Source organism: Cynocephalus volans, chromosome 10 (assembly GCF_027409185.1).
Source record: "Cynocephalus volans isolate mCynVol1 chromosome 10, mCynVol1.pri, whole genome shotgun sequence".
Lineage (NCBI taxonomy): Eukaryota > Metazoa > Chordata > Mammalia > Dermoptera > Cynocephalidae > Cynocephalus > Cynocephalus volans.
Genome location: NC_084469.1, coordinates 122893534 through 122918123, shown reverse-complemented (window position 1 = coordinate 122918123; position 24590 = coordinate 122893534). Strand labels below are relative to the sequence as shown.

Below are 24590 nucleotides of genomic sequence, written 5' to 3'. Positions count from 1 at the left end.
GGGCTTTGGAGGCAAGCTAGGATGTGGCTCCTCTGGCTAGTCAGCTATCTCACTTCTCTGAGCCTGTGGCAGTGGTGTGCTGGTAAATGTTTAACAACCAGCTCTCTAGGGAAAAAAACCCAGATTTGCTTCCATGGTGTAAATACTTTCACCATAGCTGATTTCAAGCTACCAAGGTGAAGTTACTGAGTTTGTCAAAGTTACACGCTTTGTCTCTCGTAAGCCAGCATGAGCTGCTCCAGCACAGCACTGCTCTGTTGTCTGTGTCTAACATTGGTGTCACAGTGCTTATCTGGCAGACTGTGGTGATAATTAAAATAAAGGTTGTATTATTCTTTGGTCTTAGTATTTATGGGGTGATGAGTATGGATTTTAAACTATGTGATTTTATACACACACACACATTACAAATATATTTTAAATCATGAAATCTCATCTATTTCTGGAGGGTTCTTAATAGTTTTTAAAGATATTTTGATGTCTTTATCTCAAATCCAAAGAATACATTTAAAATGTAAATAATAAATTTTATTACCAGGAAGAACCTATTAATCCATATGTATCGATATATATTAATATTGTTTCTACAAGATTTAGATCAACTCTAAATCAAAATTAGAGTGCTTGTAGAAGGCACTGAAATAGAGCTCCCTACACCCTCATAACGTACGCTGTCTGCTTCTGTAAAATTGTTTGGCTTAACCTAAGTAACTCCATTTTACCCCCGTCTGACCTGCAGACTACCCCCTCCTTCTGCATGAGAAACCATTGACCTCATAGAAACAAAAACTGTTGCATAGAAACAGGAGCCATACACAGTGAACTATTACATGGGAACAGGAACCATACACAATGAAAATTTGTATGCTTGATTGCTCTAACGGCTCATTCTTGGCATCTGTAACCTAGCTACCTAGCTTGCTTTGTGCACCTGGACAAACCCAAGTGCCAGTGGGATGTGGTTTTTGCCTTTAAAAACCCCACAAGACCAAGGCCCAGGGCTGTTCTCCCTTGGTTGCTCCTTGAGAGATGGTCGCTGGCCAGCTGGAGTGAATAAACTGCCCTTTTCTGCATGAGTGGCGTGTAAGTGCATTCTTGCGGGAGGGTGCCTCATATCAGCATGAGTATAGTCTTAAAATGAAATTGCAATTTTATTAGTTGGCCAGTTTCATATTTACTCAAGACTTTTATCATTTTGAGTTTTCTACTTCTCTATCAGTCTTTAGGCACTTGCACAGGCTAAGAGATTTAATGGAAATCTACTGAAAAGAGTGGCTGACAGATCTTATAGCCACATTTACATGAGTTACATAAAAGCCCAGAGCCTTCTCAAGAAGGCTTTTTTGAGATCTCGGGATACAAGGCAATGGTTATTGTATATACAGTGTATTTCTCAGACAGTTCTGAAGGAAAGGATTCGATGACTATCTTTCCAGGCAGGAATGTAATCTGGGAGGCCAGAAGATAGATTAAATGGGCCCACTTCTTTTCAGGTTTATGAATAAGCCTTTTGGTACAAGAAAAATGGGGTTTGCTTGAATTGAGAGATTATCTTATAAGTGCCTGTGTTCACTGCTGTGGGCTCACTGCATTCTTTTCTTTGCAGCCATATAAATAAAAGAACCACCTACCTGGATCCAAGACTGGCATTTACTGTGGATGATAATCCGACAAAGCCAACCACCAGACAGAGATATGACGGCAACACCACTGCCATGGAAATACTCCAGGGCCGGGATTTCACTGGCAAAGTGGTCATAGTTACTGGAGCTAATTCAGGAATAGGTAGGCCGTTAACTTAAAATTATTTTATTTTTTGTGACTGCCATAATAAAACCCACTTAAATCTAACTATAATGAAATCTTGCATACCGATTCTCTCATTTAAAAATGTACTTATAGCCTTTTCAGCTTCGTTTTATTTAAATTGTGGCCTCTTCTTAAATCCCAGTGTGTGATCATGGAAGGCTGTGTAGAGGCTGACCTTGAATTCTCTGAAAGCCGAACACTCAGCAAAAGATGGTGGCTATTTTGGTATTCAGGGATTAGAGACAAGAGGCTTTGTCTGAGAGTTTTTGATCTGGTCTGTGTGGCGCGTGGACATATTCCAGTTACCTGGGTTATTCAAACCCAAATTGATTGGTAATGGAATATGGGGAACAACGACGAGTCGTGACTTTGGAACAAAGGATACTGCAGGTTTCGACTGGTCACTGAGTATATCATTTTCCTTTGGTAACAGGATCTTATTTCTTTATAAAATTAGAGAATTAGTCCTTGTGTTCACCTCTAAATTAACTCTCTTAATTGCCAGTGTTTACCCACAGTGACCATCACGAGGTAGACGGCTCGAGAAAGCATCCTTTAGCGTCATGAGCTGTTAAACTGCAGCAAAGCAGAACTCACAACTCTTCATGTGATTTTATTATTTTCTTTTTGTCCGTTTACATCCGTATCTGAATCAGGAAGGACTCACTGCTTTGAGGACAGGTATGCATCTTCAGATTTGTTTACAGATAGAAAACATGGAATTGCACTCTGCTCTCTTCTGTCTTGTATCCTCCCATTGCCCACAATGCCCTCTTATTGGCCACCTCTCTCATAAGCTTTTATCTCCTCCACTCTTTCCTTCCTTAGTCTTAATTTTGAATGATGCCTTCTTGAGCCTCCAGAAACATTCTCTAGCATCATCAGGGCAAGCACAGGAGGTAAAAGTACATTCTCAAAGGATTATTGTGTAGTACAGGGTCTAAAATCTAACAGACTACAATCTCAGAACAGAACTTTTGACTGCAGTTGTCTATTAAGGAAAAGCAAATAGATTTTTTATTTAATTGAAAGAGATTTATTTAAAATCAACTCTCAGACCTCATTCTTGGTTTAGAATATGTTCAGTCCAATTTTCTGAACTTCTGCAATGGGGTAGATTCTATGTAATTGCCATTGATGTCAGAACTAATGATGTGATGTAAATATGGCTGGATCCTCAGTCCAAGAAGCAATATGTTGCATTGATTGTATTGACTACTGTTGTGGTAAGGGTGTGGACTGATATGGTGTAGAATAATTGAGGAAAAAAATCAGGATTTAAGGACTTAAGAAAAATATATTTTTTTATTTTGACACTCAGTTAACCAGAAAATTAATTAAAAGATGTCATTCCCTTAATCTTCTTGCTAGATTTTTTTCTTTAATTAGTAAGATATGTGACTACTGATTATTTTCTGTGTAAGTGTTCACAGTGCTTCATCTGATGTTAGATAGCAGACCTTTGAATATGGCTCATGCTTTTTCAAAGATTTGCAGTATCAGGCCTATGGCATTGTAATCCAGTGCTAATAGCTTTGGTTCAGAATATAAAAAGGCTCTGTCTAGTTGGATGTTTAATCATGATAGAAAAGAGATTTCTGAAGCATTGAGAATAAGTATGTTGATCAGAATGGCGCTGACATCTCTGGAGGAAAACCGAAAACTCTTTGTGCCTCTTCACAGCTCCGCCTTGCCCCAATACTCTTCCTTCCTGATATCCATAATTCATTTTGTGGACACTGCAGGGGGTGTCTGTGGTCCATTCGGATGTTGTGGCAAATTGTAAGCTCAGGACAGAACAGGTGTTGTAAGAGGTCTTAGGGAGACCAGCCTTTCCTGTTCAGGCTCCCAGAGCTCTTTCCCCAGCACTGACTTCCCTCAGAAATTGCCTTCCGTGGTGCCGCCTCACCCCCCTCCCCTCCACTCTTGAGAAGCCTGAGTCTAGGTGAGTGCCAAAGATTTTCATTCTTAATATTTGAAATGTCATACTGCAAATTCCAGGCAATCAAATACTTGCAAATCACTTTCAGTCTGCGGCAGTGGTATCAGGTTTAAAGAAAAGAAGAGGCTGAAGATAGGCACATGGCTTTTCGTCGTAACTAAAGTTAGCTTTTATATTGCGTGTGGCTGCCTTAGAAAGTGTCCTTGCCCTAGTAGGCTGTGGCTTCTAGATAAAGTCCTTCCTTCTACTGAGCTGTGAAATATGCCAGTTTATAATTTGCTGTCACTACTTCATTTTTGCCCATACCAAATGAAATAGCTGAATGTGGACTGAATCAGGCATCTTCATTTCCAAGATTTTGATTTCTTGGGCTTTCAAGAGTCATCTTTCTGTCAAAGCTTTTTTATTGGGGCGTGGACAGCTGGCTTGTCGGGGATCTGAACCCTTGACCTTGGAATCAGCACCACACTCTAACCAAGTGAGCTAACCAGCCCCTATCAGAGCTTGAATGGTGTGCGTGCTCCCTTTCATCAAGGCAGACCGTTTCCTATGTGTAAACTGTTAAATCTTTAGCCTTGTGGCTGTCAGTTATCTTTGAAGCAGAGTGGGCGTGAACAAAGCATGACAGTGTTTATTTTGAGATAAACATTTATTTATTTTTTTAGTGACTTCATAACTAAAAGCATAGATATTTAATTTGCTTTACAAGGGCCGATTTACAAATCTTGTTTTTCTAGTAGTTCCTTTTTTTATTTTCTTTTTAACTCCCCATAAGGCACTGCTTTGTTGGAATTGCCGTTGGTGAGGGTCTCTGATGTGGAAGGGGACATCTCCCCCTTGACAGACTTCAGGGTTGTACTGGGGCCCTGCCCCCTATGAAGTGGCTTCCAAGCAGATTTTGTTTTGTCGTCCTCTTCCTCCCTTTGGCTATAAGTAGTTACAGAGCTATATTTTGTTTTTGATATTTGATATAACTATGGCAATTAGAGGGATTCTTACTTAATTCAACTCAAAAAAATCAGGGTGATTGTGGAAGATAGAAGGAGGATTCAGGGGAAATGTCAGAATAAAGCACTATAGGTTCGTGAAGTCTTTGTTTTCAGTTAAGGTTTGTAGCCCGATATTACCACAGTTGACTGGATTCAGCTGTGTCTATTGCAGGGTGGGTAAACTACAGCCCCTGGGTTAGATCTGACCCACCTAATTTTGTAAGTAAAATTTCATTGGAACACAGCCACCCGCATTCAATCCCATATTGTCTGTGGCAGTTTGCGTGTTACCCAGCAGAGTTGAGTAATTACGGCAGAGACCATATTGGCTGCCAAGCCTAAAATATTTACTATCTGGCCCTTTATAGAAGTTCGCTGACTCCTGTATCAGATGATCTAGTCCCTTTTCAATGTAAGATCACCCCAGCACCCTCTAAATTCACCACAAGTTAGAAGTTTAGGTAAATTGGATGCCCCAGGCCATAGGTAGATTGTGGCAACACATCCTATGTAACTGTTGGGGACGTCCTACCAGTATCCTGCACCCCTTGCCTCAACTCTGTTTCCCTTTTTTTCAGGGAGCTGTGAGGTTTAGGTTGTTGCTCCTCAGAAACTAACACTCTTCTCTCCTTGACCTTTTGTTTAACCAGCTTTCTGAACCCGAAGAACTTTGTAGATTGAAAGCTGTAGCTTGTGGACCTCTCTCTGTGGAGATCAGCATCTCAGTATCCAGGGGGAAGTCATCTCTTCACCCAAAGCTTCTACTAGCAGAACAAGAGGCCCGGAACCCCGCAGTCCCGACTGCTAACCAGTAGAGACAAGGGAGGAATTCATTTCTGTTTGTGCTCAACATAGACTGAGCAGGAAGGGACAGGCGTTTCACAGCTCTCTGTAGTTAGTAGCTTGATGGCTCTGATTTGGTAAAAACAAGTGGAAATGGCTTCAACATGGTGATCATTGCATACAAATATTGTTGGGAAGTCCCAGGAGAGGAAGTTTTTTAGGCTAGAGAATTTCCCACCACAGAAGGTCCTATAAGCTGCTTTTCTAGATTCAAGCTGCCAGTCGAGCTAATTTGGCTACGCATATAAATGCTGCTGCCCTGAATCTGCAGGCTGATCAGAGGCAGGGTCCCGCTAATGAGGGGTTAATTGAATGCCTAAATGTGGGACATCACCTGCTCTGTCCACTGTCACTTCTTAGTGGGACACTTGTTGCCGTGAGCAGATGGATTTATTAACATCATGTTTAAGGAGTGACATTCAGGGTTTTGTCAAACACCCATTTAAAAACTGTTAACTAGTAGGAGCAAATTAGCTATTATGATAAAACTTTCTTCCTAACTTCCGGTCTTAAACCAGTAGTGGCTACAACTTGATTTTTTAAATTCTTTTCAGTTTAGTCAGGAGGAGAAGTTTTTCTCACATTTTGAATCTTTATAATGATGGGCTGTGTCAAAAGTTACGACGTTAAATCTAGAATAGCCTGGCCTATTTTCCATTCTTTGAGCCAGAGGACTCATCAACAAAAACAAAACGGTCCTCCCTGCCCCCTGAACTACAGGTTGGCCATGTTGGTATATTACCAGTGAAATGTATTTTAATAGTAACACTTCAATTTTCTATTTTATTTGTTTTATAATCACCTCCCTACGGTTTATTACAGGGATTCATGTATATTTTGACATATAAAAGGTACATGCTCAAGCTATCAAAGTCACCCCCAATTTTGTTTTCCTTGAAAGAAAATGAAAGTCTCAGATTTTCATGCAGAGAATCCCAAAATGTTATTTTAATGTAATGTTGAAATTGGTTGTCTTAGCCCATCTTTTAAAACTTGGAGTCTTGTTCCTAAATTATGTATTGAATTACAGTGTGAAGTGTAATTTTCATATTCTTTTATCTTACAAATCATCACCATGATGAATTCATATCTGGTGTAAATTCTGCTAGTTCTACAGTAATACAAGAAAATTAATTTTTTTCATGTAGAGAAGAATATTCATTTTTAAGATTTTAAATCTACACTTAATTATGGACTACGCTAGCTTCCTTTACACCTTTGGTCCTTTGTTTTCTGTACCTAAGTGTTACTAAATTTTGCCTTCAAGCCTAAATCATGCTGTGGACTTTTTTTCCAGTTATACCAAAGGATCCCATAAATCCAATGCCATCTGTAAACTCATATTTAGTCATTTTCTTGGGTAAAACATGAAATCATTACACTTGGGATCCTGAAATGCCTGATTACAGTTTCCTTTTCGATTGTTGACAAGACTTAAACTATGGGATATTGGCATTTTATCTTTTTAAGAATGTGGTGCTCATTAAGTAAAGAAGAAATTCTGAAATAGTCTAAATAACCTTTTGGGAATTTAAACTCCCATTTTAAAGTAAAAACGTTTTTGACAACTGTTCCCTTATGCCAAAATATACCCATGTATTATTAAGTAAAATGATTTTGAAATTGTTCTGAGAAGCTATTGAGATTTTTGGCAATACGAGGGTGTTACAAAAAGTTCATGGAAAAATTAGAATTAAAAGATAACAATCTTTCCGTGAACTTTTTGAAGTACCCTCACTGGGAAATGTCGTTGAATGACATTACATAAAAATTGAGAATTAGTATCTTATGAATTAAACAACCGTTTTATATTGTGATATTTTTGGACATTGAACATAAATGAAAATCACATGCGCAAAGTATTTGAGAAGCTAAACATCGAGGTAGAGACCAATTTAAAACATTCTAATGAGCCTCATCTCATAATTCGATAATCCATGTAAAAAACTTGTAATAGGTGTATTTATATATATGTATATGTGAGTGTATACATATATAATAAGTTTGTAATGAAGTGTATAGATATATTACCTGATTACATCTCACTGAAACTTTTTTGTCACATGAAATCAGTAGTTGAATTTTATACTTAGAGGTTTCTATTTTAATTTACTTTTTTATTGTGTTGCATAACAAATGAGGGTCATATAAGCTGTTCAATGAGAAAGTGGTTCAAACTCATAATTTAAAGAGAATATTTAAAAATACGATTTCTACCTTCATTGAGGCTTTGTAGTATTATGTAAGATTTGAAAATTTGAAAATTGTTTTACGTTGAACCGAATTAAAATAATTTGATCTTTTGCATTTACACAGTGGTGACTTAGTAAGAATTGTAATGAAAGTGTTCTACATATTTTCTGTAAATTAACCTAAAAGTAGAAATGTCTTAATATATTTTTATTATTTCTCCACTAGAGGGCTCTGTTGCCCTTTGATATAACTAAACAAAAGAGGCAGAATCTCTATAGTTTTCTTCCTCTTAGCTGGTCTTGCTTTCATTTTGTTATATAATGCCTTTTACTTTCCTAACATATCTTTTAGGTCTTGTACTTCTCAGTGATGGAGTTCAAACTGAAGATTGTCACTAGTGTCATGTTTGTTTCTTTTTTTCTCTTTTTTGCTTTGTTTGTATAAAATGCCAAGGATGAAGAGATCCATTTAATAAAAAGGTCCATTGTATTCACGTAGCAGCCTATTCTGCCAAATTATACAAGGGCATGTGTTTTTATGACATTATTGGTTTTGAGTGTGCTAGCCTATCAATATGTGATTTTTTTTCCTAGGTGGAAATTGTAATATTTAAATATTAATGTCTCTGCTTAACGTTCATTTAGAATGCCTTGGTGACCTTACATTTTTTTTCTAAGAATATAGAGCCTCCTTTGTCCCTGCCACCAGCATTGTATACATTATGTAATGTGTTGCAATTAGATTGTTTATTAATGATACATTCTTATACTAAGTTCTTATACTAAAAGAAAATATGTCCTTTTGGGCTCAGTATATGTGTCTTAAATAAAAGAGGCAATATTAAACCAAATGCTTAATATGAAGCAGATAGCCAGTACTCTGCACTTACAGAGTCTTGAGGGTGCTTTTTTTTATTTTGGCTCTGTAACTAAAGTTTGAGGCAGCCCGTTAATCGCATACTTCAGCTGTCGAACAGAAATTTGGCCCGGAAAAGAATACACTTTGGCATTATAAAACTGCTTATTTCTGAATTTTAAATAGGGACAAACTAAATGCACTATATTATATACTTTTATTTACATTATTTTTCCTCAGTGACTTTTCCTCTTGAAAATGTGAGAGCCTGAAAACATTGTGAATATACTTGTAACATTGAAAAATTGTTTTGCCAGAATATAAAGATGTTTTGGTTATTCATATACAAATGTTTTTATTGTTTATCATATAAATTGTTAAAACTAGGTGGCTATTCTGGGAATTATTACAGATTTTATAATAAAAGAAGTGCTGACAATTGAAACCCCCTTGACCGTCACTTATTTGGTATGACTCAGCCTACATTCTTTCTTGTACTTTTCACCCTATACACAGTGTACAAACAAAAGCACAGAGAGGGGAGGTCACCTGCCTGAGATCATCTAGCTCTTGAGTGGTGGGTGCCTGCAGGACTAGGACAGAGGACTTCTGACTCCATGCCAGGACTCCCTGCACTGTACTTGCCACCTTCCTGTTGGGAGGAATAATAACGTACTGTCCTGACTGAGCTCTTCCCAAGCAGCTCATTCGGTATGTTAACCCCGAGTATGGAATCAGCAGATTTATTTTAGTAGATCTGTGAAGGCTTGCTCCGTGCAAGGCCATGTGCTAGGTGTGGCATCTGTAGGGAAGGCTGAGGCAGATGTGATTTCTGAACTACAGAATTTCTGATCATGATCACTGATGCTTTCTTAATCAAATTCCCATTTGGTGTTATGATTGTAAAACAGGTATTAGGGAAGAATTCTGGGGAATAGGAACTAGCATTTTTATATGCCATTTTATGTTAGCTTTACATTTATGTTAGCTTTACATATTATTTAAAATATTTTATTATTAATCATGTGTTCCTTATGGAAAATTTAGAAAGTGTAGATATATAAGGATAAAAATACAGATTTAAAAAAATCACCCAGCTAGAATTTTTAAAGAGCTAGAAGTATAGTGTTAATATTGAGCATATATAACTAAGCATTTTTTCTCCTTCTGTGATTTTCTATTTAACTGTGTATCATGAGTATCTTCCTGTGCTGTTAAATTTCCTCTTCTTAAATGGCCGCATAGTATTCCATTATATGACTCCAACCATTCTCCCAGTGTGGCACATGTGGGTGGATTCCAGCTTTTTAATAGCTATGGAATGGAGGTGACTATTTTGTATTAAGTCTTTGTACCTGTTATTATTCTATGGTTTTATTTTGTGGAAGTAGAATTGCTGAATTAAGGGTTTTGCTCCCTAACCTTAATATCTTGATTTGTCGAACTGTACCCCTGGAAGGTTGTACCAGTTTGCCCAGCATCCTTGCCAACTTTGAGAGTTTTTTGAAGTGTCACTTAATTTGCATGTCTCTGAATATTAGTAAGATTTATCGGCCCTTCATATTCTGGCCATTTGTTTTTGTTTTTTAATTTTGGTGGCTGGCTGGTGTGGGGATCTGAACCCTTAACCTTGGTATTACTGCACTCTAACCAACTGAGCTAACTGGCCAGCCCTGTATTTTTTTTTTTTTTTTTAATGAATTGCCCTTTCATCTTACATGTGTGACTATTGGATATGTATTGATGGATAATTGCTTGCCTCTTGTGGTATAATTTAATTTTCAAAATGTCCCTTTCTCTTAGAAGTTAATTTATCTGAAAGTGTCTTTTACTTTAAGTACATATTCAATCCTGTGATCAAGAGGAAATTCATAGAGAAAGAATTGGCCTAACCTCCCCAGTTTGCTTCGCTAAAAACTTTCAAGCATATATTTTATCTATTATACCAGCTACAGCTCAAACCATGGGCACTGCTGCTTTGGTACCTGTATGTTAAGAGGGACCACCCCAGAAAACTCGAAGTTAGCCAGATTTCAATGGTGGTTGAGTCCCAAGATAATAAGCAAGATTTGGTTTTGCGAAATTTCCCCAGATCTTCTATTAATGGTGGTAATGCCTCTTCAGAACTTTTCTGTACTTTCTTTCCTCTGATGAGCCTGGCTCCAGTGTAGTGAAATGGTATCGTTGCTGGAAATATCTCTGCTGACAGTCGGGGCAAGCTTGACTGGCGGGATTCTATCTGGAGAGATGCAGGTTTCTATCTTTTTAGGACTGACTCTGGAAGTACACATTACCTAGTTTCAAAACCTGGGCTAGCTACCTCCCATCTGAGTGACTTCGGGCCAGTTACTTTTCTTCTCTGAACTCTTGTTCCACATGCATGAAACGGACAATATTCCTAGTTTGGAAAGTTGTTAAACATGGGAACTCGAGTGCCCAGGGAATTGTCTGCTCGTCACTGCGGGCACTTAATAATGTGTAACCATTTCTGGAATGGGAGGCAAGGGGATCAGGTTACTACTGAAATTAGTTTGGTATTTTCCTAGTTTCCTGGTTCTTAAATCCTCTAAAAGCTGCCATAATATCTGTGAGTTTGTCCTAAAATAACCTTTCTAAATAACTATTCTAGGCATTGACTTGTCTTTGTTATGAAAGGAAACATTTTAGATATTTTTTGGTTGGAGATCAGATAGTAGCTTCATGGGGGGAAAAAAGAGTCAACTCAAAGAACAACAAAGAAAAAGAGACAAGGTTATTTTTGTTGCAGTCAAGGAACAAAAAAGATATATTAAACTTGGGGGGAAAAGAGAAGGAAAACAATTATACCTTAAATGAATGCATGGCAGTAACATTTTTATTACTGAGAGTTGGGCGCATTAGAACACTTTTTCACTTGGGTTTGTGATGGCTTATAGGATTGCCTGGTGTATTAAGTATAAAGGTCCAACTTTGCCTTCCCATTTACTTGATTATACCCAAGAATGTGTCAGTGTTTGAATACAATTTTATTGCCACTTAAAAAGGTATGGCAGTTTTATTGGAGACTACTGGGACACGGTAGGAACTGTCCTGTGAGACAGATTAACACGTGACCTAAGGCAAGTTACTTAACTATTTTGAGCCTTGCTTTTCTCTTTTGTAAAATCAAGAGGATAATAATTTCTCCGTCACTATTTTGTATGGATCAAATAAAACAATACACGAAAATGCAGTAATGAAGAGTACTGTATGAATATAAGGTTGCTCGCAGTTGGGGAAAAATAGCCTGTTGAAGAAAAGAATCGTAAAAGGAGGATTAGGGTTGAAGAAGATGAAGAGAGGAATTTAATTCCTTAGTGGATGGAATAAAATAGGAGCTCTTCATATTTCTTTGTTAGGATATGCTGAGAGGTTTCTGCATGTCTTCAGGGTTCAGAAAGGGAACCAGATGTCAAGTAACAGAGTTGTACACTACACAATTGATTTAGTGGTGATGACTAGAAAATTTTAATGGATGCTGTTCTATTCAGAATTGACGGGCTGTGGCTCTAGCTAGATATTCAGAAGCAGAAACTTGGTATTATAAGAAGGGAATTTTTTCAGACACAGAAACTTTCATGGGTTGTAGTCGTGTTGAGGTTTCATAGGTGTAAATGTTGGTTTTGAGGCAATACGGTTCTTTCTGGTTGCCTTAAGTTTCACCTGCCCAGGTCCTTAACTCTGCTGGCAATGCAGAGCTAATTCAGATGCAGATGGGAGATTCAGATGTGAACTGGTGCCATTTGCTTATATGCCATCAACAAAATTGCCAGCCGCATCTTGAGTCTCGAAACTTTTCCTGGTGATCACACAAAGCAAGAGCATGAAAATAATCAGTCTCCTTTAAATGGATAGACTCTGCTGTGTCAGTCACCAGTGGCTGTAAGGATGAACTCTCAGAACTTTTTGCATCTTTCAATATGATGTCTTCCGAATGCCTTCAGTTTTTCTGCCTAGCTGTATTGTACAGTAAGGTGGCTGGGGCTTCTGAATTCAGCAGCTGGGTTTGAGAAGTGTCTATCAGCTGAGAAATCATCAATGCATTCCAAATGGTGTTACAAAAAAAATGCCATTACAACTTTATCTATTAGTGAAGGAAGTTTCAATTCTAAGTTCATGTACAGTTACCAGATTGAGTGTTTGACAAGGTAGGGAGCGTTGTAACAGATCCATATGGGGAAACATCTCATTCGGGAAGCAGAGTCAGATTTTTGGCAAGGGAGACCATCCTTTCAGCCTGAAAAGCTGACTAGGGAGCTGTCATTCTGTGTGCATGAGGACCTTTTTCTACCAAGTTTAGTAATTGCCGCGTGTCCAGTGTTTCTTTTATATTGCCTGCTGGCCCGATCAGGGAAGGATTTAACCAGAGGAAGCCAGTTGTGTTTGTGTGTTGTAATTGTGGCACTCTTGGTGCCTATTCATTTTTATGTTCCTTACATGTTTACTTATTGTTGGGAAAGTGTATGAGTTTTCTATAGCTGCTGTAACAGATCACTGCAAACTTAGTGCCTTAAAACAACACAAAACTATTCACTTATAGTTTAGAGGCCAGAAATCTGAAATCAGTTTCACTGGGCTGTAGTTCAGGTGTCAGCAGGGCTAGTTCCTTCTGGTGACTTGGCGGTTAATCAGTTCCTTGGCCTTTTTCAAGGCATCTTCTAAAGGCTGCCTTTGGTCCTTTGCTTGTGGCCCCAGCCTCCACCTTCAAAGTGCATCCCTCCAATCTGTACTTCTACTATCACAGCACCTTCTCTAGTGTAGTAACCAGCTCCCTCGGTGTCCCTCTTATAAGGACTCTTGTGATTACATTTAAAACCCACTTGGATAATCCAGAATAATCTCCATCTATCAAGATCCTTAGTTTAATCTTATCTACAATATCCCCTTTGCCATATAAGGTAACATTCACAGATTCCAGGGATTCAGATGTGGACATCTGTGTGTGTTGGAGAGGGGGCGGGCATTATTCATCCTAGGACAGAAAGTAATGGATTATCTCTAAGAACTCTTTAAATTTTAGGGTTAAAGACTCCCGTCCATGTTCTACATCTTTCCTACCTAGATAGTTCTGTGGGCTGGGTGATTTTGTCTAGAAAAACTCTGGTTTAGTGTGCCTCATTGTTCTGAGTTTTGGGGGCAGCCCTCTGATGTCTCCACTCTACCAGTTTGAGTTTTTCTGAAGCAGGATGGTCTATAAATATCTGCCACTTTCACTGTACTGTACTGAGGCTGAGCAGTGCTGCCCCTCCGGGCTGACCCCCTATAGTCAGGCACAGGCTATTTTACACGATCATACTTACTTTCCTGGTTCTTTTAGAGATTTGAGTTTAGAACCCTGGTTTAGGGTCTGTGAAGAGGGCTTGTGAAGAGATTGGACTGGCTTACTTATAGCCGCAGACATGCCCTTTTTCAGTCTTTTGTGCAGTCTTCAAACATTTATTGACTACTGAGTGCCAAATCTTCAGTGTAGAACCAGACATGATCCCTGCCCTTATGGAGGTACAAATAAACCAAAATATCAGCAATGTGATCTTGGTGCTTCTAGAGAACATTTATATTGATATATTTTGTAGTATAATGTATTTTATTTTTTAACCACACATTTCCCTGCATGTGTGTATACCTCTGGGTAGTTTCTAGTTATTTCTGTAGTTTTTTTACTATTATTTAAAAGTGTAAGTTTCTAAAGCCTTTTTTTTCATACTTGAGGAAATATCTGCAAATGAATCACCAAATATGTTCTTATAAATTAGAGTATCTTGACTGAGGCTTTTTAAGTCTTACTATTAGTCTCTGATTTATCCTAAGCTTTATTTCCACCTACGCATCTTCTGAATAATTATAAAGGAAAGCAAAACCTATAATAGGTACGGGTGAGCACAAAGTCACCATAAACTTGAACAATGTGTAGCTCTGTGGTCAAGTGTAATTGCTTATTCTGTAATTTATATTAATCGCGGTTCCATTGCTTGCCTTGTGTTAATAAGCATGCAGCTATAGTATGATTATTTTTAAAGGTCATCTGGTATCTTGATGTTCATGCATACAACCTGAGTAGTTATGTAGTCTTCAGATAATATGTGCTAAAAATGAGTAGCTAGTTTGAGTGGCAGGCTAACTTACTCTATTTTGTGAACAGGTTTCTTTTATAGTTCTTTCTGGATTTCCTTTAGTTAGCTTCTGTGCTTTGCTCTGTGTTATGGCTTAGCCCTGTAGCTCTGGGCTCTTCATTCCTCACATTGCTGATGGTATAGCTGAGCTCTGCTAATGCTGGTTATTAATCTGACAATATATACCAGGGAGGTTTTATAATTGCCATAATTCTTCTTTGCTTCATTCCATTTGCTGGCTCCTCAAATGGTGTGGCAGCTCTAAAGCACAAAATTTGAACACGAGTTAGAAAATCGTAGCTTAAACTTATGATTTTACATTCTGTCAAGGCTGCCGGGAAAGTGGTCACGTCTCTGGATATTTGGATCTACAAATTCCTACCAAACTTTTTATTACTTAACATGTCAAATGGAAAATTTAGCTAGATTAGGATGGCACAATCAGTCTTTAGGGAATGACTTCTAGATTTCATGTTTTGGTTATTATAAAGCTGGTCTTGTTGGATTTGAAGAATTTAATAGTGTTTAACTTTTCAAAAGATGCTTTTTATTTTAACTCTTTTTTAAACTGTCCAGAGAGAAGTACCTGAGAGTGAAATAATTTTAAATTAACCCCTGAGGAACAAATGCTGATGGCTTTAAATGAATGGAAAAATCAAACTACTGAAGCTTCCAGCTTCATGTCGTACATAGGAGACTAATCAGAGGGAAGCTAGCTCACAAAAGCAAGGAGTACACTTGCAAGGCTGAGCTGAGCTTACAAGGGAACAAAATATTACAGAGCTGTCACATTTAGAAATGATAGTAAATTTCTTCCATCCTTCTAACAGATTTTGTGGCTCTTGCACAGGTGTTAGGGAGCCATATGTGTTTTCTTAAATGTTCCTTGACTATTTCCTTTAAGAATTGCAGCCAATCCCCATATACCAGCCAGCCGCAGCAAAAAAGAAAAAAAGAATCAGGGTTGGTCAGTTAGCTCAGTTGGTTAGAGTATGGTGTTATAACACACCAAGGTCAAGGGTTCAGATCCCAGTACTGCCCAGCTGACACCCCCCCCCCAAAAAAAAGAATTGCTATGTATTGTTTTTTTTTTTTTTTTTTTTTTTGTCGTTTTTTCGTGACCGACACTCAGCCAGTGAGTGCACCGGTCAGTCCTATATAGGATCCGAACCCGCGGCGGGAGCGTCGCCGCGCTGCCAGCGCAGCACTCTACCAAGTGCGCCACGGGCTCGGCCCAAGAATTGCTATGTATTGTATGGCTGTGTGTGTCTATGTATATTTTCATGTTGGTGGCGAGAACTATTGTGATGAATAAGAAAAGGTAAACATTGTTAATGTTGACTTTACTATTTGCTTAAATATTAATATTGAATTTTGGAGTCAACACACTAGCAGGATGGCTTTGTTTTAAACTTTGTAATAGAAAGTTGTCTGTTATTATTGATAGCATTTCTGGGTAGCTATCAGAAGAAGTCTTTATTTAGAAATTTAACCACATTTTTAATGCTGGGCATTGCAGTAAACAACAGTATGGACTTTGCAAAGTCTGTGTTCTGCACGTAATACTCTGTAATGCTGGCTGAATTTTACCTATTCTGTTAAGTCTTTGGGAAACCATTAAAATCTTTTTTCCTTAGTTTACTTTAACCTTTTTTTCATCATGATAATTGGTATGAGATTTTTCTTTTTCATTCCTTCTGTTATTCAGAGCACTTCTCTGGCTTATCTCTTCATTCTCTGTTTAGTTTCATATTTTACATTAACTTCTGTACATCGGTATCTGTCATTATGGTATTTAAGCTCTTCGAAGAACTTGGCAGTTGCTAACTTCTTGAGAAAATAAAGCACTCTACTGTTGTAATGTTCTGCTTATACTGAGTTAAAAATTCACAATATTTGGTTTAAGGTTATGATAATTGGTACTCTTTGTAATTAATAGCCAGGAATATTTTCCTTGCTGAATAGTTAAGAGTATAACTTTGGTTTTAGAAAGCTTGATCATGGTTTTCTCTGTGTTAGATATGAAAAGACCCAGGAGAGCCTGAGGATATTAATAATAGCGTCGTATGGTGACCCCACTGTGGAGAAGTATGCAAGAGAGAAAATCCAGAAGAAAGTATTAAATTCTGAGGCAAGAGGATGTTTTTGGTGACATGCGTTGCTAATGATACAGCGTGAATGGTACAGGCTATAAGCGTTGCTCAAATAAAGAGAAAGTACGTTGCCGGCATGTTGAAAAATCCAAATGCTCTAACAGTGTAGGCCCTGTGGTATAGACAAACCTGCTCCCACATAGTCTCTAAATGAAGACAGGCCTTACTGAGAAATAGAAGATGCAGACTCTACACTCAGGCTTCCCCTCGTGGGATGCAGAGAAAACCCACCCACGTGCAGCTACTCAAGACTAGTCTTCAACCTAGCAGCATATTCACAAGTATATTCCAACGTTGGAAATGTGCAACATACCTTTTAATGCTTAGTTCAGAGCACAAGGCTAGCCGGCTCCACTGTGGTTTACCAAGTGCGAGGAATGATTTCTCTCTGAGAAGGGTAGGCTTTAGTTTCCTTGGATGTCCATACGAGTGTTTCAGTTTCCTTTTAGAAGCATGAAAGAGAGAAATTCAGTAGGCAGAATTTGTATTTTCAACTAGGTAGTTGTTCAAGTTTTATTATCCTATTATATTAAATGTTGTTAATTGTGTCAGATATTAGAAGCCAGCTTTGTTGACTGATCATAGGAGATTCTTCCATTCTGTGAACTTAGCTTTCTTCCTTCCATCCACGACATTTATTCTAAATCAGGCTTTTTTCCCTTTCTACTAAATTTCTCAGTTATCAGTAGGCTCAAAGAATAGACTGCAAATACCACCGGGGGTGGGCTGGGGGGACAACATGTTCGCTAAAACTGACCCATAAGGATAATAGAAAGGAGAAATGACATTTGTGGGTTGTCTATCTGATTTCCTTTCGGCTTGATAGAAATTCTTTTAGGAATTGAACACATAAGCACATGTGCATTCATGTGACTTTTGAGATCTCTAGCATAGAGAATTCATCTTTCTAACTGGAATTTATTCAGTATGGAAATGTGGGTGTATGATTGTTTTATAGATGCCTGGTACTGAATGTTGGGTAGGTGTGATAACTATATATAAAATTATATTAAAGTCCAAGAGGTCCCTTTTATAAAGCAGGCTGGAAATGGCACCAGATTTTCTTATGGCTTTTTCATGTCCATTTTGATGAATCTATTTATTACTTCTATAATGAGTAGTACACATGGTTGGTTAGCCAAGTTATTGAACTTTATCAACCTTGGCTGAAATTCACAATGCGTGCCAAACTTGTTGTAACATGTAAGAAATTACATCTGGGCTAAAAGATTCAATAATCATTACTCTTATAATGGAATCTTTTACAATGCATGGGATTTCATGATATGCCTATGCTTTTTAAGAATTATAGTGTTACAATGAAACAAGGAATAACATATAGGTTGAAAAAAGTATTTGCTTATAGTATAGATTCAAATTTATAATAGGCTTATTCGACTCCTGGGACAGGATGAGCAGAGTGTATACTTAGGTATTTGTTGTCACATCTCTTTCTTTAGATCTTGCTAGATCTGTCCTTAATCATGTGACTTGTGAACCCTTTTAGGTCTAGGAGACAAAACCTAATAATATGCTGTTATATCACATACATTTATGAGTTCTAAACTGAGTTGAAATGTGTAGCCACACTGTTCTTAAATTATAGAGACTTGAGGAATGTAGAGATTTTAACTCTCACTAGGAAAATTTGAGCACAGGTTGGTCTATTAACCCATAAAGAGGTGTTGGGACTTGAGGGGCCTAGCAAATAGCACATTTTCCTCTTCCTGAGTTATGACCTAATTGAGAAATGAGACTAAGGATAAACCAAATGGGAGACTAAAACATTACCTGAATAACCGATGACGCTAATATTGGAGAATATGGCTTTATATGTTTGGGCTGGTGGGCTTTCTAATCCTGAACATCAGAATTAGACAGGGTGGTAGGTTAGTACTGGGTCAGGTCGGACCTTCCCAGAGGGCTGCGCCGGCCCCTGCAGCGTGCACAAGACAGTGCAGCAGCATGTGTAGTGTGTAGGAGAGAAGAAGGGAGGTGAGACTATGTGTGCCCGCCTCTCGCTCCTAGAACTCCAGTTCCCTGAAGTTGCGTCACCTCCCACAGGCAGGAATAAGTGATTGGCAGAAAGAGATCAGGATGCTAATGGAAAGGAAGATCCCTTCACCCAGAAAGACATGTCTGAAATGGGGAAGATGCTTTTTCCACCACTCTGCCAATAAGAAACTAGGGTGGTTAAAATTTTGAGGGCCAACCCCATGGCTCACTCAGGAGAGTGTGGCACTGGGAGCGCAGCAGTGCTGGGAGCGCCGAGGCTGCAGGTTCGGATCCTATATAGGGATGGCCAGTGTGCTCAATGGCTGAGTGTGGTGCGGGCGACACCAAGCCAAGGGTTACGATCCCCTTACCGGTCACAAAAAAAAAAAAAAAAATTTTGGACGAAGCCTTGGGATGATAAGACTGCAACATAAATGTATGTCTACTACCTAGTTTTCTCTTAGATTGTGAGTCTTCACTCTTTTCTTAGATAACTAGGCATGCTTATTTCACTTCTGTAGTTTCCAACTTGCTAACTCTGGGGTCTTAGACTATATTCTTAACCCTTGAGTCTCAGTTTCCTCATCTGTGAAGTAGGTACCATGACATAACCTCACAGAGTGGTGAGAATTCGATAAGGTAAAATAAAAGCACCTAGTGTGGCATCTGGCAGCTTGTATGTGTTCACCAGGAGTTTCCTTATCTACTGTTTTGTTTCTAGGACTAAGTTTTTAATTTATTTTCTTAACTTTTTATTGTGGACAATTTCATTGTATGTCAACAAGAGGGAATTACAGTTTTTCTTAAGAGGCAAAAAGGAACTGGGTTAAGATGCACCCTTGTAGGAAATAGGGAAGAAGCTTCAATTGAGTTTTAGATTCATGAACCAACCTGCTGAGGGACAGCTTTACAATTGTATGGTCTCTGTTCCACTTGGGGAGTTTGATAAATATTGGCCTGTTTTATCTGACTGCTCTTTTGTACTGTACAAAACTGTCAATGGATAGTGAAATAGATTTTTGCAAAGCTGTGGTTCTGTATGCTCTATCCGAACAGCATTCATATTTTTAACAGAATAGACTAAAGCAGGTCTGTCTTTCTCCACACCTATTCAGACCTAAATCTTTTCCATAATGTGTGAACTTCCAGAACCACACAAAAGGATGTGAAAGGAACAGCAGTGAGCAAGCCACTGTTAAAAGGAGAGGGAGCCCAGCTCAAGAGGAATGGGAATTCATTTGAACAGATGAGTTTTTAAATGGTTGCAGTGATGAAAGTAGTCGAGCAGGTGGTTGTTGGCCAACTGTCCGAATGGCCTGCTCCATCAGCTTCAGGAGAGCTGATGGTAGAGCTGTAAAACATCACATAGCATCGCCAGTCCCTCTGATTATCCTGCAGGAGCCAGCCCAGTTTTGCTGACAGCACAGTATGCCTTTTAATTATTCTGTCTTCAGGGAAATATTTCTTTTTAATTTTATTAAATTTACTTCTCATGTTAAGAACCATGCTATTATACTTGCCAACAGATATTTAAAACATGCAACTAATTTGTCTTATTTTTTATAATGCTTCATTAGAACTCAGCTGAGCAGTACAGATGTGTGTGATACGGTTAGCTCAAAAATAAGGATGTGACATCCAAAGGGGAAAGGAGGACAGGACTGAACCTGGCACTTCCTTTTCAGTGGGGGCCCAAATGCAAATTCATTGTGGGTGTTGGTTTTTCTACCTTTGATGTGGGAGAACAGGAAAAGTTAAAGAGTAGATATCTCTGGGTTTAATGAAATTTTTCCAAGAAATAAAGATGTGGTGAGCATACATATCTCTTGATTGAATTTTTGAAAATTGTTTTTTTTTTTTTTCCCACATGATAATAAAACACATTTGGGACAGCCCACTCCGAGAAGTCAGCAGGTGTCTGCCTGACTTCAATAGCAATCACCCAACTGCCATAGACTGTAATCAAGCTTGCAAGAACCATGTGCACCATGCTGCGGGGAAGCAAGAGTGAAGTGCTTAATGTGCCACTCCACTGATGTGAAAGGGGAGCAAATGTTGAAAACGGGGCTTCTGAATTGCAGTCATCGTTTGGCATTTCTATTAACTACAGCTGCTCAAAGACATTTCCGCCATGCCATTGTTTCTTGCAACTCTTAACATTTGTAGCAATGAGGGTCTGATGTAGACAACCTGTTTATACCTTTGGTTGGTTGAAATCATCATGATTTGTTGTAAAGAAAGATAAACAGTCCTATCGATCAGACCACATCTTAGAATATCGTGTTCATTGGTGGATGGGGCATGGACAAGCTAAAGGCAGGCAAAGTCATCAAATCATGTCCTAGGAGCATCCATTAAAGGAAGAGCGAATGGTTAGTTAATTGGTAGAGGAAAAGATTTACATAAATTAGGTCTTGTAATAGCCATCTAGGAAAGAGAGAAACCTGGCTTCCTTCAAGGGACAGAAACAGGAACAATGGACAGAATTCTGCAAGGAAGCAGCATTCAATTGATTAGAATTTGGGAGTGGGGGAGTTGTCTTAGCTTGGGTTCTCCCAAAAGCAGAACCCAAGACAAAGGTGTATTTGTAGTTAATTTGGAATGTTGTATTAGTCTGTTTCTGTTGCTTATAACAAAATACCTGAAACCGTGATTTATAAAGAAAAACAAAATTTATCGCTTATAATTTCTGAGGCTGGGAAGTCCAAAGTCCGTCTGGAGGAAGTGACAGTGACCAAGGGGTCTCACATTGCAAAATGGTGGAAGCAGAGAGAGCAGAGAGAGAGTAACCTCCTCATCACTCTCCTTTTAAAGCCCTACAAACCACGCCCCTGACCACCATTTTTAATCCCTTCACTACTGCATGGTCCTACAATCTAATCACCTCATCAAGGCCCCACCTTTCAATTATCATAATAGGATTTCCCACCCCCTTTACAGTTACAGTGGGGGCCAAGTTTCTAATACATGAAACTTGGGGGACACAATTCAAGCTTCAGTGAGTTTGGGGGAGACATAATTCAATCCACTACATTCTGCTCCTGGCCCCACAAAACTTATGTCCTTTTCACATGAAAATACATTCTTTTCATCCCCAAAGTCTTAACTCGTTTTAACACAAAAGTCCAAAGTTCAAAGTCCCATCTGTGAAATCAATACAAGTTATCCACTTCCAAGATGTAATGGGGGGACAAGCAGAGGGTATATATTCCCATTCCAAAAGGCAGAAATAGGCCAAAAGAAAGGAGAAACAGGTCCCAAAAATGTCCGAAACCCAGCAGGGCAGGTGTTATATCTCAAAACTGGCGAATCACATACCTTGACTCCATGTTCGATGTGCTCTGCACACCATGTGGGGGTTGGGTCCCCAAGTCCTAAGGCAGCTCTGCTCCTGTGGCTTTCCTGGTGCCAGTTGATACTTCACCTCTCCTAGGCTGGTGTTCCACTCTGGTAGCTCCACAGGTCTGGGGTCTCCATGGTGGTCCCGCTTTCACGGCTCCACTAGGTATGGCACTGATAGGATTTCTCTGCTGAACTCCGACCCCACATTTCCGCTTGGCATTGCTCTTTTGAAGGCTGTCTGTGGTGACTCTGCTCCTGTGACAGATCTCTTCCTGTGTCCCCAGGCTTTTCCATATATCCTTTGAAGTCAGGGTGGAGGCTCCTGAACATTCAGAGCTCTGGCATTCTGCAAGCCTGCAGACCTAACACCGTGTGGATACTGCCAAGGCTTCTGGCTTGTATTTTCCAAAGCCATGGGTCCAGCCACACCTGGGGCCAATTTAGCCATGGCTGGAGCAGCCAAAGCAGCTGGGGTGCTGGTGCTGGAAGCAGCTTCCTGAGGTGGCCCTGAGAAGTGAGCCTGTGGAGGATGCCTCAGACCTGTTCCCTAAGACCATTCTGTCTCCCTAGGCCTTTGGGTCTGTAATGGAAGGATTGGCTCCAGAGGCTTCTGCAATGCCTTCAGGGCTCATTTCCCCTTCTCTTTTCATTCCTGTACTTTGTGTTAATCTTCTTAATGCCATTGAATTTCTCTTTTGAAAATGCTCTCTGCTTCTCTACCACATGACCAGGCTGCAAATTTTCCAAATCTTTACCATCTGCTTCCCTTTTAAATTCTGGTTTTATGTTGTGCCTTTGCCACCATAACTCAGCATAGGCTGTTACTGGTGGCCATGCAGCTTCCTTAATGCTTTGCTGCTTAGAAATTTCTTCTGCCAAGTACTCTGGTTCACTGCTTTGTATTAGAGCCCACCCTAATGACCTCATTTTAATTTACCTTTGTAAAGGCCCTATTTCCAAATAAGGTCACATTCTGAGGTACTGGGGGTTAAGAATTCAGCATATCCTTTTGGGGGGAGACGCAATTCAACCCATAACAACCATACTATAAAAGAGATGTTGCTTTCCATTATTGATGCTATTCAGATGACTAGCAATCATTCAACAAGTTATTCTTTCAATAAATACTTAAGTGCCTACTGTGTAGCCAGCACTGTCCTAAGGCCTGGAGACTGATCAGTGAACAGAGGGGTCCTGCCCCTGTGGAGCTTACTTTCTTATGGAGCATGATTTTCAGAAGCAATTACTCTTTTGTCTTGTTTTTATCACTGATTAGGAACCACGGGGGGAATTGCTTGCTTTCCAATAACAGAGCCGGCTGCCTTGAGTGAATGAGTTTGCAGTCACCAAGGTGTTAAAGCAAAGGCTCGGTGCCTGCTTACTGAGGATGCTGTAGAGGCGAGTTAAGTGCCAAACAGGGCTTTGGATTTGTAATGGTTAAGGTCCCATGCTGACGCTGAGATGGTATGACTGCACGCATGGACTTGTCCTGGGTGCTGTCTGTTTTGTCAAGCACACAGCACTTGACTTCTTTCTGTTTATCTTTCAAAGGATCAAAGTGTTTTCTCAGCTTTCTGCTTTAAAAAAAAACATCTGGACCACTGGATTTTAACTTTATTTTTTTATTTTTGTTTTTTTTGGCATCCTATGCTTCTTTGAGAATATAATATAATTTCTTGCCCTTTTCCACAGGGGGAAAATAAATGTATTCATAGCCAATCATTTGTGTACAATTTTTTAGGGGGAGAGGAAAGGATAGTTCATGGACACTGAAATAAGAAATCTTGATACTTTTAAGTAATTATAATCATTAGTAGCAGTTAAATACACATACTTGCTGCTTTAGAATGTCATTTTATTCATAAAAATTCATTGACTAGGGTTAGAAATAAAAATATGCCTAGAAATGTTTTTGTTAACTTTTTATTGTAATACATCACTTTTCTGAAAGAAATTTATCAGCATGCAATTAATAAAGTATATTGATTTCAGAATTACACTTTGCTAAATAATGGAAATTTCCTAAATAACTGGCAGGTAATGAAAAAAAAAATTCAGTTACTGACAGCCTGTCATAGTTGAATCTAAAACCTAAGGGCAAAATACATATATTCTATGTAGTTTTCATTTCTAGACCCTGGATTTCTAAATTCTTACTTATAAAATTTTAAATTTTTCTTTTTTTTTTGAAAGATAGAGCCCCTAATTATTGATTTCCTTCTTTTTATAATCTCTTAACAGATTTGATTTTCACATTGCAGAGAATTACTAAAATGCCTCCTTTAGTGGTCGGTAAGTGTAATTAAGAAAACTAGAAGGATTTGGTATTAGAATTAGGTGA

The 24590-nt window shown here is 38.8% G+C and overlaps 1 protein-coding gene across 1 annotated transcript in view; it reads left to right on the top strand.

The window, feature by feature from the left end:
* Positions 1 to 24590, top strand: part of WWOX (WW domain containing oxidoreductase) — a 983029-nt gene that overhangs the window by 8979 nt on the left and 949460 nt on the right. The window contains exon 4 of the mRNA XM_063110099.1: positions 1607 to 1785. Coding sequence (XP_062966169.1) covers positions 1607 to 1785 — 179 coding nt within the window. The remainder of the gene's footprint in view (positions 1 to 1606; positions 1786 to 24590) is intronic.